This window comes from Platalea leucorodia (genome assembly GCF_965183815.1).
Source record: "Platalea leucorodia genome assembly, chromosome: 6".
Classification (NCBI taxonomy): Eukaryota; Metazoa; Chordata; class Aves; order Pelecaniformes; family Threskiornithidae; genus Platalea; species Platalea leucorodia.
This window is the reverse complement of record NC_138828.1, coordinates 49,857,087-49,871,492: the sequence shown is the minus strand read 5'-3', so window position 1 is coordinate 49,871,492 and position 14,406 is coordinate 49,857,087. Positions and strand designations below refer to the sequence as shown.

The window sequence follows — 14,406 nt, the reverse complement described above, 5'->3', positions numbered from 1 at the left end:
GTTTCCACCACATATTCTCACTCCTTTCTCTGGCTGAAGTAGCACATTTTTCCCCCCCTTCTTAAATACGTTATCCCAGAGGTGCTACCACCATTGCTGGTGGGCTTGGCCTTGGCCAGCATTGGGTCTGTCTTGGAGCTGGCTGGCGTTGGCTCTGTTGGACACAGGGGAAGCTTCTAGCAGCTTCTCACAGAAGCCACCCCTGTAGACCCCCCGCTACCAAAACCTTGCCATGCAAACCCAATATAAAATAGTAATTCAGGAAATTTTCAATGAAGAAACACTTAATGACACAAAACTGAGTCTCTTGACAGTCCCTACCTACTGTCCTGCTACATTTCACTAATTTAGGTGTCCATCTATCCTGCTCTGCTTTAACTCCTGTTTTTCTTTCCAGTGAGAAGCATGAAATCTGACTGTGATTCCCCCATTAGGAGTAGGAGTATATTGCTGTGCCTTACAGAGAGATTCAAGAGGTAATGTGAAAACTGGGGAGGTCTGCAGAGCTTGGAGCATGTCAGGTCTCAGGAGGAGGCAGAGCAAACTCTTCTTGTGAGCTCCCTTGTCTATGTTACCTGTCTACTCCGGGTGGACCCCTTGAGCCAGAGCCCACATTGGTTCCTTTATTTGAGACCCTTTTAAGGGATGGTGACATAATTCCTAATTAATTTCTTTGTAAGGACTACTAGTAGTGGGTGGAACTAGTACAAGATATAAACCCAAGAGAATACCTGAGAGTAAACTTCGTAATGTTACATACTGCATATATATATAATGGAGTGAAAGTGTCATATATATGAGTACATTTACTGGCAATACATTTTGTCACTGTTTTTTGTCTACGTTTGTCGTCTTTGCAGCAAAATGTCACTGGCATATCTGTAGATGGAAACGATGAGCTCCCTAAGTCATTCCTGTTCTTTCTGTTCTTTTCTTTCTCTACTTTCCTACGTCCCCCCACCACCCCCGAGCGACAGCTCTGCAGTATCTTCCCATGTAAACAAATTTAAAAAAAACTTCCTTTTTTTTTCTTTCCTGACAAGTTCCTTTTTTTTCTGAGCCATTTTTCTTATTAGCCCATATTCTCTACCTGCCCTTCTCCCATTTGTATATACATTTTTAATTACTATTTTATCCTAATCTATAATCTCTCACTTTTTCCCCTCCACCTTGTTAAATCTTTCCCTCTTCTCTGCTGTTCCTGTTAACTCTTCCAGGTTAAAGTTGCCCATGGCATTTCTTTTACCTCCTCTGCACTTGAATGCAAAAATTTTGCTTCACTTTTGCGAGCTGGACTCATGGTGATTTGTTTCACTGCCAAACCCAAATGCTATTGGTATGGTTATTTTATTTTGTCTTGGGCTTCTTTCACAAATGAACTGGCAGGTGTATTATCCCACTGTGCTCTGCAATGACATGCCTATGAACCAGAACTACAAGGATGAGCTCCAGAAGCATGGCTTCCTTTTCCTCTTCCTTATCCACGTAAGACAGCTGCCGTAACTAGGTACAAGTATGTTGTTCCTAAGCAGCAGCTACTGTGCATAATCATTCTTCCTTCTTGGAAAAAATCCATTCTTCTTGTAGAGCAAGTGGTAGAAAGGAATATAAGGTGAGTAACAGCATTCCCTCCTTTCTCGTCCCGAAGGAAGATATAAAATATTTTAAGATTTAAAATGGCATGTTACCTCTTAGAAGTCGAGTGGTCTGAAATTACTTACCTTCATTTGATATACTGCCGCGGCCTGATTTTAAAGAACTAAGTTCAGTTCTAATACTAAGTCAGACCTCTGATGTGGTCTTGAAATGGTCTCCTGGCAACCCAATTTTAAATGCTTAATCTATGTTGTCTTTACCAAATGGCTGTCATAAATCATTCCTACTTATATTTCACTCACTGTATAGGAAGAAGAAATGCCAACAAAATGGTAAAGACATATGTTAGAGGAATATGCTGTACACATGCACACACAGTTAAACCCTTTCTATCAGAAATAAGTATTAGTACAATTTTTATTTAAAATAAAAAAAGAAAGAAAATCCTAGGACTGTGCTAACTTATGGTAGAATAATTTAAAACAAGATTCAAAATCAGGTGTGTGAATTCAGTACCAGAAGCAAAAACAGTGAAGGAAAGCAGAAAATTATTCTTTTATCCCGATTCATTCCAATGCATTCCAGGCTAAACCCAACAGTTTGAAGTCCACAGAAAAGAGCAATTAATAAGGAAAAACAGCCAATAAATGAAGTAATAAAAGCAAGTACTTCCAGCTCTACAGTAAGCTTGTCTACGGTAAATATTCTGTGGTTGTTGGATGGCAATACCTACAGGAATGCATTTACATTTCCTCTCACTTAATGAGAACGCAGTAGATAGCATGCATGCTTGCGTGCTTACCCGAAGCTTTCGGCCAAACACGTTGACTTTTCCCTGGGCTTGCTCTTTCCGGAATCGCCACTCCACCAGGTTCTGCCCATTCTCCCCCGGGAGGGTCATGTTTCTCTTTGCCACTGTTGGGTTGGCTGTGCCCGCCAACACGTGCGGCTCTGTCTGATAGTGTGAGTCCAGGCCGCTGGCGTACAGGATTCTCAGTGAGCCATCGTAACCAATCTGGTAGCTATTTCTTAACTGATCTGAAAAGGCAAAAAAGGGAAGGCCAGGTTACCTACACAGGTTAAGAGTCTGCCTTTGTCCTGCACACTTTATGCAATATGTGCATGTAACATCTTGACTTCGCGTAACTGACCCAGTGGCAATAAACACCCAGGGTGAGATTTGTAAGAATATCTGTATCATATGAGAGCACAAATGCCTTTGGGACCCATCTTCAAAGTCGCTTAAACACTTAAGAAAATCCCACCCTCAGAGTATATTCTTTGGACTGGCACAAAACACATTTTCCGCTGTTTCATTAGGCATTTTTGGCCTGATCCTAAGCATACTGTGACTACTGACTTTTGCAACGTTGTGGCTGCTGGGATGTCACATGCTATTTTAAAGCTAAAATCTCACTTCACGCTATTTCTGCACCTATTTCCCTTTCAATCCATTTCTCTCTCCTTTCCAAGATTCCCTTTTAATGCAAAGTAGGTATTCTGACTACTTCCCATAGATGTTTACAAAAGCTATTTGGCTAGAAAACATATTTAATTCTACTTTCATTGCAACTCTTTCTCTCCCTGGACAGTTCTTGCTATGTATGTATAAAACCATGTATGTATCACCCCTTCCTCCAAACACTATGCCTCTAAAGTTTCCCTCTAATGCATCCGATTGGAGCTGCTTGTACCATAAGAAAACAGTTTTCAGGCCAGTATCTGCTGAGAAATCTTTTGTTTACAGTACCTTGAACCATGGTATAGAAAGAATCAATTGACGATAAGTTGGAAGTGATGCTGACATCTTCCTCTCTGCTGGATGACTCAATGTCCACTGTGATGGCCCTTTCCATTTCCCCATGAAGGTTAGTGACAACTCCGGTTGGGAATGTAACGTTTGTTAGACGGCCCTCGCTATCGTAGCTAAAAAAAAAAAAAAAGAAAAAAAAAGAGTCCAGAAATGATACATAGCAGGAACAAATTGTTTTCATTTACAAGTAAAATGAACAAAAATACCAGCTACTCATATTGTTAAGGCACGTTTGCTTTTTGTGCATGGGATAGGCACAGCAAAGACTTCAAACGTGCTTTGAAGTAGTCAAAAGACTGCTTAACATACAGGAGCCTCAATGGTGATAGCGAGAGCAAACAGATGGATCCTCAGCTCTGCATATTATTCTTTGAAGTGTGACCAGATCCTGCTGCACATCTAATTCACCATTTCAAAGGGAGCATATTTACTGGTGCTAAATTCCATAGCATTCTGTACTCACTCCCTATTATTGGACTAGATTTCGCTGTTATTGCAGGAATCCTCAAAATTTTTCATAAAAAGGGTATCTTAGTAAGTGTCTCTTAGGCCCTTCCTATTCAGTGATTATGCAGACCACCTGCCCTCCTGTTCCTGAGTGCTTAACATGCCTTGTATTATTAAGAGAAAGAATCTGGGGTAATATTTAATCTACTTAAGGTGTCTGTAGCTGGAGATCAGAACAGCTAGCATATATAACTCGTTAGCTGCCTGTAGATCACAGCTGGAGAATTGTGGCATAAGCCATACAGGAGATGCTTTTTTTTCCTAGCTCTACTGACATTTCTTTAAACCAAGGACAATATATCCATTTAATATGAATAGGTAGATAAAACTTCTGTAATTGAAGTAGACCTATAACTTCTAAGCCATGTCTTTTCCTATGCTGTGGTAGGTACACTCCAGCTATTACTGCCAGTGGTACGAGACCTGAGACCCATGTTCATATCCAAACGTGCACTGTGGTCACCATATAGAGAGGTAAAGCATTATGTGAGCTTCAGGTCATAAAACCACCTTTAAGATAGCTGTTCCAGTACTACAGCCTGCATTCGTCAGCCTAGGTGTTCAGCTGAGGCTCCTCATTTAGAAGAGCCTGCCCGTACCTGCAACAGAAACAAGTATCCGAAGGGTGATTCAGCCCAGCTGTGACCTGTTTGCTCTCAGGAGTTTTCCATTCCTCTCCCGTGACCATGTAGTGGGAAGCTGAAGGAAGCTTTAGTCTCTTAAAGTAACCAGAACATGACCCTGGAGGTCCACACAGTGCGCTAGGCACGTCATGCTTACAATTATCATCAAAATCACTCCTGAGAAAGAAATGCAAAACCCCCAAAAAACCCTGAAAAGCCCCAAGCATATCACTGAGGCTACAGAAACTCTTTTTCTTAAATTGAGGGAAGTAATTCCAAACAGTTTTAACCCACAACACACTAAATTTCTCTGAACAGCATGAGTACTGCACAGCATTGCTGTAACTGAAAGGATTAGGTTAAGAAATGTTTTTTTCCAGTTTGCTTACTCTGTAGATTTGACAGCTTTTTGCATACAGTCATTTCCATCCTTTTAACACAGTTGATTTCCTTTGTTTATATGAGACTTTCACTTAGCAACAGGAAAAAGAAAAGAATGTTTAAAAGTCAGAAACCATACTGCAAGCCAGGGAAATCAAGTGGGAGAACTTATTTTTTGAAGTTAAGTACATTTCAAGATAATGAGGTTTCTTCCAGTGTGTTTCTAGCCCTAATTTTGGCTCTTTTTCACACACTGGACTTGGCAAGCCGAGATAGATACTGCATTTACGCGGGAAACCGAAACAAACATACCGATGTTCCTTGGGCATGAATGTGACTGCTAGCCTGTTCGTGACCTTCAGTCTCATTCCGGAGCTCCACAAACTTATTTTCTTTTCATGCACAGCTTCCCTTTTCAACTGCCAGGGGAATGTATATTGTCCAATTAGTGTCCTTTTCTATTTTCCGTTTTATGTTTGAAAATGGTATCAAATTATTTTGTTGGGAATTACTTGTGTCCTTTGATTCCAGTAGCCAAGTACCGGTTTTTATTTCAAGCAATGCTTACTAAAGCCAGAGAAGGTAAGATTTCCCCGTATGAAGAACTTTTCACACTTTGAATCACAGTATTTCTGAGAAATTAATTATCATATTTCTGAGTATACCACGTGAGCTGGAAAATGCTACACATCAGTAGTATTCAGTACAGCGTGTGGCTTCACTGCAGTATGCAGCACTGAACATTGCTATTCTTGTTTTATGCATTCTTGCTTCCACATTATTATTTTTTGACTCCGTGCCTGTAGTTCCTGAACTGGTCTCTTCTTTCACAAATACATGAAAGCACATCATGAGCCTGAGATAAGCAGCTAATATTATTACAGTGGGGGAAGAGTTCAAAGATCAGCAAAAAATCACGCTACACATTCATGTTCTTAAAAACATGACTTTAAAGCCGAAAGAATCTTAAAAGCCATGATTGCTTGGTTCAGGCGTCCTAGTGCAAGCAGAAAATGTGACTGAGATGTGAAAGGTAAGAATAGGATTTCTCATACTTTTATAGCCAGGAACAAAAAGAAAGAAGGGAAATTGGTCTTTCTGCAATTTACTACATATTCCATTTTATGGTGGGCTGTAATGTGTGTCCTTCATTTTGTTCACAGCATATTGAATAGTAAACTTACTTACTTACTTACTTTATACTTGATATCTTTTTGTCCACAATGAAAGCCTTATCAATGCTCAGCATAGCAACATCACTCATACCTTTGGGCATTCCTATGCCATTTTTCTTATTACATCCAAATATCCTTGCATTCTTCTGCCAAGGTGAATTTATTCATCCAAGATTGTCAGTTTTAGACTGAGAGATTTCTTTTATCTGCCTAGTGTTCTAATATTGAAATTGCCCTGAAAGGAGTGGGATCTAAAGTCTAGAGGGCGAGCGCCTATATTTGGCATTTCACAGCCTCTTTGATCTTTTCATCCAAACACAAGCTCAGGCACACACGTTACCGTGGAGCCCTCTGATCTTTCTCCGATGCCAGGCTCCACAGCAAAGCCATTCAACCAACCTCTTCAGTTCCTCGGGAGCAGGTCACACGTGAACTTCTCAAGAATCTAAAATGGAAATTTGCTCCCTGGGCATGACCTCACGTGCATTAATTCCATCAACTCATCTCCATTTGCATTAATGTAATGATCTTCGTATTTGGTCAGTAACTACAGAAGACAGCAGCAGGAGCAGCTGCCACCACCGCTAGCTGAAGTTCTAGCTTAGATCAAATTCTTTTTCTTCTTTAGGATGATCTGCCACTGCCAGATAGTTTTCCCCTTCTGCAGTGCGAATTTCTCAGAGATAATGATTATCAGCTTCCCAGATTCTTGACCTTTTGCTCTTCACCTGCTGGAAGTCTCTCTTCCATTGTTCATCTCCCTTAGTTTTAATTACATTCCTTCCCAGACCATTTTCTGTTCTGGTCTATGTAGGACACTTCACTTTGCAGTGATAACTTCGTGGTAAGCCTTGTCACAGATGGAAATGCCCTACTTTATTTGTGACTTGTTTCTCATGTGCGTTGTATCTTAGTTTGGAGCACACTTAGCTCAACCCCAACTTGCAAAGCATTATTGATGTTTTATATTGGAAGCTACTTCAACATAAAACAGGGAGCTGTAGAAATGAAGCGCATAGTAAAGGTTGCTGCTAAAGCCAATTGCTAAGTTATGACTGGTACTGTTTTTCCACAGACCTCTGCAGCACATTCCCTTAATAAAAGAAATTCTGTAATTTTTTTTTTTTTTTTTTTGCTATTGTAAACACGTCAGGGTGAAGAGCAAGGCACGCCAGTTCCTGCGCATTTCAGATAACAAGACATACGGTGCAAATGCGTATTACGCATGTCTTTAAAGACAGGTTACAACTATTAGTTGGGATACTGTAATAGAGAAATGAGACATGAATGCATTTTGTAATATAGACATGTATAATTTTGACAGTAAAATGAAAAGTACTGTTACATTCTCACTCAGCACATGTCAGGCATTTCGTCTAGGCATCTGGAATTACCAAGAGTGGCTAAAAAAATTATGGAACGTTACCTTACTTGTCGCAAACTATTTGTGGGAAGCCTTACATACCAAGGTGCTGCTCCTTGGCAGGTGAGAACAGAAGGTTCAAAGTTGACTTCCAGAAGCGCAGCGTGCTGTTGTTTCAGGTGTGTACTCGCTGTGTTGATGCATACTGAAAAACCTGTCCTAACCCGGCAATGAAATGTCTCCTTCAGCTTGTTAAGGCCATTAAGTTCACATTTACATAGAGGACCGTTGCCTTTAACATTAAAGAGTGTCAGTTTGCAAATACATTCCTTCACTTGTATTCAGCCTCCTGTAGCATACTGCAAGTTTAGTCCCTCCCAAATAGTGAATTCACAGTTGGAAAACTCTAGTAAAGAGAAGCCACCTTAAATCACCTTGACAGGGTATCACTGCATTGCTAAACCAGTAACAAAAGAGTTATCTTGCTGATCAAAAGGCAACAAAACCAGTTTATGTACCATCACTTTTATTATCATTTCATCACCCACATGGAGCTCTCCTGTCCTCCGCTGGTTTAAAATGGGGCACAGCAACTTACTGGGAGCTCTGGTTCTGACCATCTTTAACCATCATGTCGGTTGTTGAAAGAGAGGAAAGAGTCTTAACTTCAACATAATGAAATTCCCCCCCTCGCCCCTTACTCCATTTCTGAGTTGCTTTCCCCATTTTGATATGCAGTTTTGCTTTTTATTTGTCTGAAGAATGACTGAATGTCCCTGTTAAGAATGAACAAAGTGAAAATAACCTATAGATGCATGGAAAGACAAATTATTTCTCCTTTTTTTTGGCTTTTATTCTTTAGTCTCATTGAAATACATACTTCAGTGGATCCATACCTACTCATTTATAACCTGGCTTCTTAAAAATAATATTAATTGAAATATCGTATGCAGGTATTCCTTTATTTCCACAAAGTTTATTTGACGTCTTAAAAGGTTTAGCATCTTGCTTTTGCATTCACAGTACAACAGGAAACCCAAAATATTAAACTATAACTTTCTTTTGAGATATAACAGATATATATATTTTTTAAATGGAACCGTAAACAATAAGATAGCTGTATGTCTTGCTAATATTGTTTCGTTTTGTTTAACAAGAAGGAAGCAAATATGTCATAAATGACAATTTGATGTATGTTAGTAGGCTTGTAAATTATGACAAGTGGATAGATTTTTATTTTTTTTAAACTTGACTATTGACTAAGAAGGGTAACATTTTTCTTTTGTTCTTACCTGGAATATTGTTAAGCATGAGAAAAAAAATTCAATATGCTTTCCAGTCTTACAGAATTTTAAATATATGAAGAAAAAAAGCTTCCCTCCCTTCTTTTCCCTTTCCTTCCTGCTGTACTCCTTTTCCCTCTCCCTCTCCCTTTCCCTTTCTGCTGTGCCTAGCTCTGAGAAAATTGTGGATGAATAGGAATTACAGAAAATAGGTCCAGAAGTGATTCTAGGAAGGAGCTAAAGTAAACTGCAGCCCTAAGTCCAATTCTGGACAGGAATTTATCTACCTACTTGTTTTTTTAATGGAATTTGGTCAGAAAATGCAAACTCACAAGCCCACAGAGGCTGGAAGGACATTAAAAGTATTACTATGGGCTAAATTTCTCTGTCCTGCTCAACCAAGTGTCAGACAACTCAAGGTTAAATTCGAGCAGCTGGTCCGCTATTCCTGCCCCTTTATCTGATGGCTGCCTTCCATGGAGAAAGGGTCTTTATCCCGTTTTCATCTGGGAAAGTCTTATGCAACTGTTTGCACAGCTGGTTAAATAATTCAGGTAATGGTCTTTTATCTTAGCAACATGGTCAGGACAAATTTTTCAGCCCAGGTTTAATGAAGAAATTTCCTCAGCTGGAGCGTGATCGACAGTTTCTCTCTTCCCCTTCTCCTGTTATAACTGCAGCTTTTGAGGCTTTTTTGGTGTGTCTCTTTTGTCATAACATTAAAAGGATTGTTTTTGGTCTTTTTTTGTGAACTGGCATTCAGCAAACCAGACGTGAACAATTCACCTAAATGGGCCATTCTTGACAGCCATAACTCATCTGCAAAACAACACGCACACTCGAAATGAAAATCACGGCAGGAAACGTGTCTGTTGGAAAGGGAGCTCAAAGAAATGAATCAACACCACCTTCCCTCACAGTGGCTCGCTCACTTCTGTACGGAGAAGTTTTTGATGCTCATTTTCCACTTCATCGCACAACCAGGCAAATAAGCGCGCGCTCAGTGCTTGCGCTGCCGTGAGACTGACCACCTCCACAGCCTAATCCAAAATGACTGCCAGGGACAGGTATTTGGGGGGAGCGGTGCTTTGCAGTGAAAGAAGCAATACATGAATTTAGCATGCTGGGGCCGCTGCTTTACTTTTTGCCAGAAGACTGCCAAACTTTTCACTCATGGCTGCACGGTGTTGCAATCCTCCCACACTGTGCTGTTTGCTGCGATAAGCGCCTGCTGTGTATATTCTCCTAAGGATTCACAAAACCGCAAATCCTTTCATAACTTGCATTTCTGACACACACCTTACATGCACAAGAACCTTGCACAAATAAACAGCGTTAATGATGATGGTGCTTTCTGAAAAGCTGGAAGAACAACTCCGGGGTATGCGCAAGGGCGAAGGGGCGCGCTGGGAGCCGTGGGATGGAGGCGGTGTGGCTTCAATGAGAAGCGTTACCTGGGGATGAAGCAGCTTCCCAGGGCTGGGGGTGCTCCTCAGCAGCGCATACCCTTTTGAACTGAGTGCAGCCAGTTCAAGACCGATTGAAGGGGGCTTGTCCTTATGAAGACAAAACTAAATTACAGTAGCCAGGCTTTTATCTACAAGACCTCAACACTCACCTCCCTCTTTTCAACTTCCCTGTGATGGGAATTCCCTGCGGTCCGCAGGGGCCGGACTCTGGTTTTTGCCGGGGTGTGCAGAGCCAGCTCCTGCCCTGCAGCGGCTTCCCTCGCGGTGCCTTTCATCTCAGGGCTCCCTGAGGCTGCTGGCTTGTTTCTGTGTCACTTCCCCCCACTTCTTAGCTCATCTATTACTGTACAAATAAACTGTGTGCCTTGTCGATATAAATACCAGAGTATGGCCTTTCAAATAAAAGAAACGTTGGTGTGTATATATACTTGGTATGACAGATTGTCCCTTGCTGTAAGGTCTGCTTACACTATCAGAGCTGAGTGCATAGGCCTTCAGTGAAAAAGGGACGTAAGGCTGCTCTGTTTGGCCAGACATTTTGTTCGCAGAATAAGCTGTAATGTTGCTTTTTCTCCTTAATTATTTCCCCCCCCCCTTCTGAAAGGTAGAAACTCTATGAGGGTGTTTTTACAGGGTCAGAAATAGTGGACATAATGAACTTATTAAATTACATTATGTTTGAAAAGCAAATTTAGCAAAAGGAAAGCAAAATTATATGGGCATTTTTTTTTTTTTCTTTTAGGACAGTGCAATACCAAGAAGGTAAACAAATATTGCTAGATTCAGGTTCTGTGGTTAATTTAGAATACCATCGTTATTCCTTCGGAGCACCAGTCACACCTAACCAATGCAGGCTTCAGAAGCGACAGACTCTCCCCTCTTCGGAGGGAATTAGGCAGGACTTTCAACTGCACGTGCCTTCTAGGCTCCCTAAAGAGCTGATCAGTCTGGCCTCACTGGGGACAGCAAGGCAGACCAAATCTCTTGATGAGGCTTGAAAATAAGGACTGTGCGTTCAAATACAGCACGACTGAAAATCGAGAGCCGCCTTCTCACGCACGGTCCGGAGCTGCCCTTCCACCCTCGCCACACCAGGCCCCTGTGACGTGAGCGTGAAGGAGAGCAAGCTGGCTTGGCTACAGCCTCCCTGACTGCGGTTTGACAAGGAAGATTAATGTGGGACAAGAATATTAACATGCCAACAACTGAAAAAATGGTATTATTAAGTCCCTGATAAAGCCAGAAGTGAAACAGATAGTTTCAGGAGCCTGATCAGAGCTGACTGGATTGACAATGCAGGACATTTCTGTCATTAATAGGAACACTACTATTTTTTTGCCGAACTATCTTTACTTCTAAGTGGTTTCCAAAACCACAGAGACATCACATGCTGATTGTCTTGACAGAAATCAAAGCACTTCTTCCTTTCTCATACATGCAAGATGTAATAACGTTGATATGTGTCTTCAGCGTTGCTATTTTGATATTATTACCTATTCAATGGTTTCTCAGTTCTGCTTTTATTACTTGGCCTAGTTCTAAGGACAAGGAACAGTAAACATTCAAGAATAAAGAAATGGGTAAATGTCTATTAGACGAGATATGCTACTGATATCAGACAAGTTAGGGGACACACTACAGTTCTCTAAAAAAATTCACATTGCTGTGTAATGGTATCTATTAATTGATTATTTTTAACATGGCTGCTTTGTTATTAAGCAGGACGAGTCTGAAACAGCAGGTTTGTGTGCTCCACTGTCAGCACAAGTCTTACAAGACTAAAGTCTATAACGTCATGCTGTACTATAATCACAAAATTTACTGTAAAGTTGTTACAGTTCCAGTGTAACATTTGTCCTTTGTTCTTACCTGGAATATTGTTAAGCATGAGAAAAAAATTCAATATGCTTTCCAGTCTTACAGAATTTTAAATATAGTGTAGAAATACATTGTAGAAAATGATGAGATCATAAGCTCTAGTCTTAGTAAAAGGTAGTTGAAGTTAGAAATTTAAAAAAGGTATTTAACGATTTATCTACAGAAGAAACATGGTAAGTATGGTCAGCAAGCACAACTGTCACTAAGCTCCTCTCAGAAATTGCGTGTTGCATGAAACATATTGGTGTGGTATTGATGTATCTAAGGGAAGGTTTAAAAAACCATGTCATTCTTCAGCTTGCGGCCACGCACAAATCGAACATGTCGGCTCGGTGTTTTTCCCTACGAGTAAGTTCTCTTTGGGTAGGGGGAATACTTATCTTGTTTGAGCAGAGGGAAGTGTTTTCATCGCCTTTCGGCTGGCCTTGCTTCCACGGGTCTACACGAAATGGTGAGAGAGGGTTATGCCTACTGGAGTTTCAATTTGTGCCATAGACAGAGGAGGAGAAGCACCAAATCTTGACTAACAGAGAACCAGCTAGTCCCTGAAAAGTGCTTTAAGAGAGAAATACATGTATTGCATGCTGGATTGAGACAGGCAATGTGGATAAAGAGGCACTTATGAAAGGACTGGATATCTCAAAAATATTCCCCAAGAGACAGTTCAGAGACGGTGAAGAATGAAGAGAATATGTCTTTTGTTGCTTAAGTATAATATGGGAAGATTAAAGACATTGCACTTGTAGGTCACGGTTTGCAATCAAGGGCTCATGTGATGCCACGAAAGTCAATGCAAGAATATGAAAATCGGCTGAACACAACTGTTTTAACGAGTACGGTTAATTACTTTATAGCCACTACGTTTTAGACTGATGAAGCAAGAAGCAGCAGCAGTAAAAGCAGAAGGTATAGAAAGTTGTTGACGGTAAAAGGATAAAAATATCCAAAAAGCACTATAATACAAAGGATGTTCAGAGAATGCTGTTTAGAGGTGATAAAAATCCAGATTATAATTTCGTACAAAGTTCTGGTATGTGTAGGAAAACCGAATCCAATTAGAATGAAAGCCCCAAAATTGCAAGAAAAAAGATGACTGGGCATTTTTAGATATTCATATTACTGAAACGTAAACGTGATCGAGAAATGAACACAAACAGAAACACAAATATTATAGGAAAATAAAATCCCAAAAATGTTACAGGAAATTGTATAGAAATATTAATTATGAAAACTGAATTGTGACCATCTGAATATACAGTAAAAGTGCATGTGAATTGACACTAACATTGGGGATAATTTTTATCTGATCAAAATTAAATACTTGCTTTTATCTAAATGAAATCTTTCAGTTGAAGTTCCATAGACTTTTTACAAGCCAAATTTCAGTATTTCCAAGTCAGACTCCACAAGCGACGCGTTAAGATGAAGCAAGAGGAAAACTGCAAAATATCATCTGTTCCCTGTTGCCAAATGCCGACAGTTACTGATGATGTGCCTGGTACGTGGGGAGGCTAAACAAGTCCAAGCCAGAGGCAGTATCTTACTCTGCATCACACCGTTTTAAGGAAACCGCAGCACCGAATGCATTGTTAATAAAGGCGTAATATGCAAAGGGCTGTATTCTGCAGCACGCAGTGAAAACAGATTTTTACCTGCGATCCTCCCTAGTCTATAAAATTATCATAAGGATTTCACATTCTGCATGATTTTACCACCTTTCCAGAATGGCTGGAAAGATCATTAATTTAACTGTGGCAGCAAAGTAAACTTGTAAGGGCGCTGCTTGCTAATGTCACTCTCTTTGATTTCTGTTGCATTCCCTTGGAGACAAGAATTGAGAGGGAGAGGGAGGAGGGGAGGGAGAAGACAAATGAGCTCAGGGCATGAAGTGCCCGGGGAAACACTGGATGGACTGTCAAGAGCTACAAGAGGGGATTGAGAAGAAATGCACCGCTGGGAAAGGAAAAGGCAGGGAAGCCAAACACGCCTTAGAGAAATGATGGGCGACATGGGAAGGAGCAAGATGCAAGGTAAGAAAGTAAGGAAACATAGTAGGAGGGCAAGGTCTGGAGAGCAAGAAAGAGACATGGAAGAAAGGCAGTGAATTTGCAGGGAGGAGGAGGCGGCATCTCAGTCTGGATCAGAACTCTGCCTGCTGATACTGCTCCTAAAAGGAGAGGAAGGCAAGAGGAGATAAGGCAGGAAAGAGATAAGAAACAGTGGCCACTGGAATTAATTCATGGCTCAGGGAGGAGAGCTAGAGTTTAACCAAGGGGGTCAGAGGAGGCCAAAGGAGCACACATGCAGCCGGCACCTTC

General features: G+C 40.8%; 1 protein-coding gene across 7 annotated transcripts in view; it reads right to left on the bottom strand.

Moving 5' to 3' along the window:
• Positions 1-14,406, bottom strand: part of TENM3 (teneurin transmembrane protein 3) — a gene marked incomplete at its 5' end in the record, with an annotated part of 317,770 nt that overhangs the window by 14,247 nt on the left and 289,117 nt on the right. For all 7 annotated transcript variants that reach the window (XM_082316366.1, XM_082316360.1, XM_082316361.1 and 4 more), the window contains 2 exons: positions 2,399-2,634; positions 3,347-3,522. In XM_082316366.1, the coding sequence (XP_082172492.1) occupies positions 2,399-2,634; positions 3,347-3,522 (412 nt within the window). The remainder of the gene's footprint in view (positions 1-2,398; positions 2,635-3,346; positions 3,523-14,406) is intronic.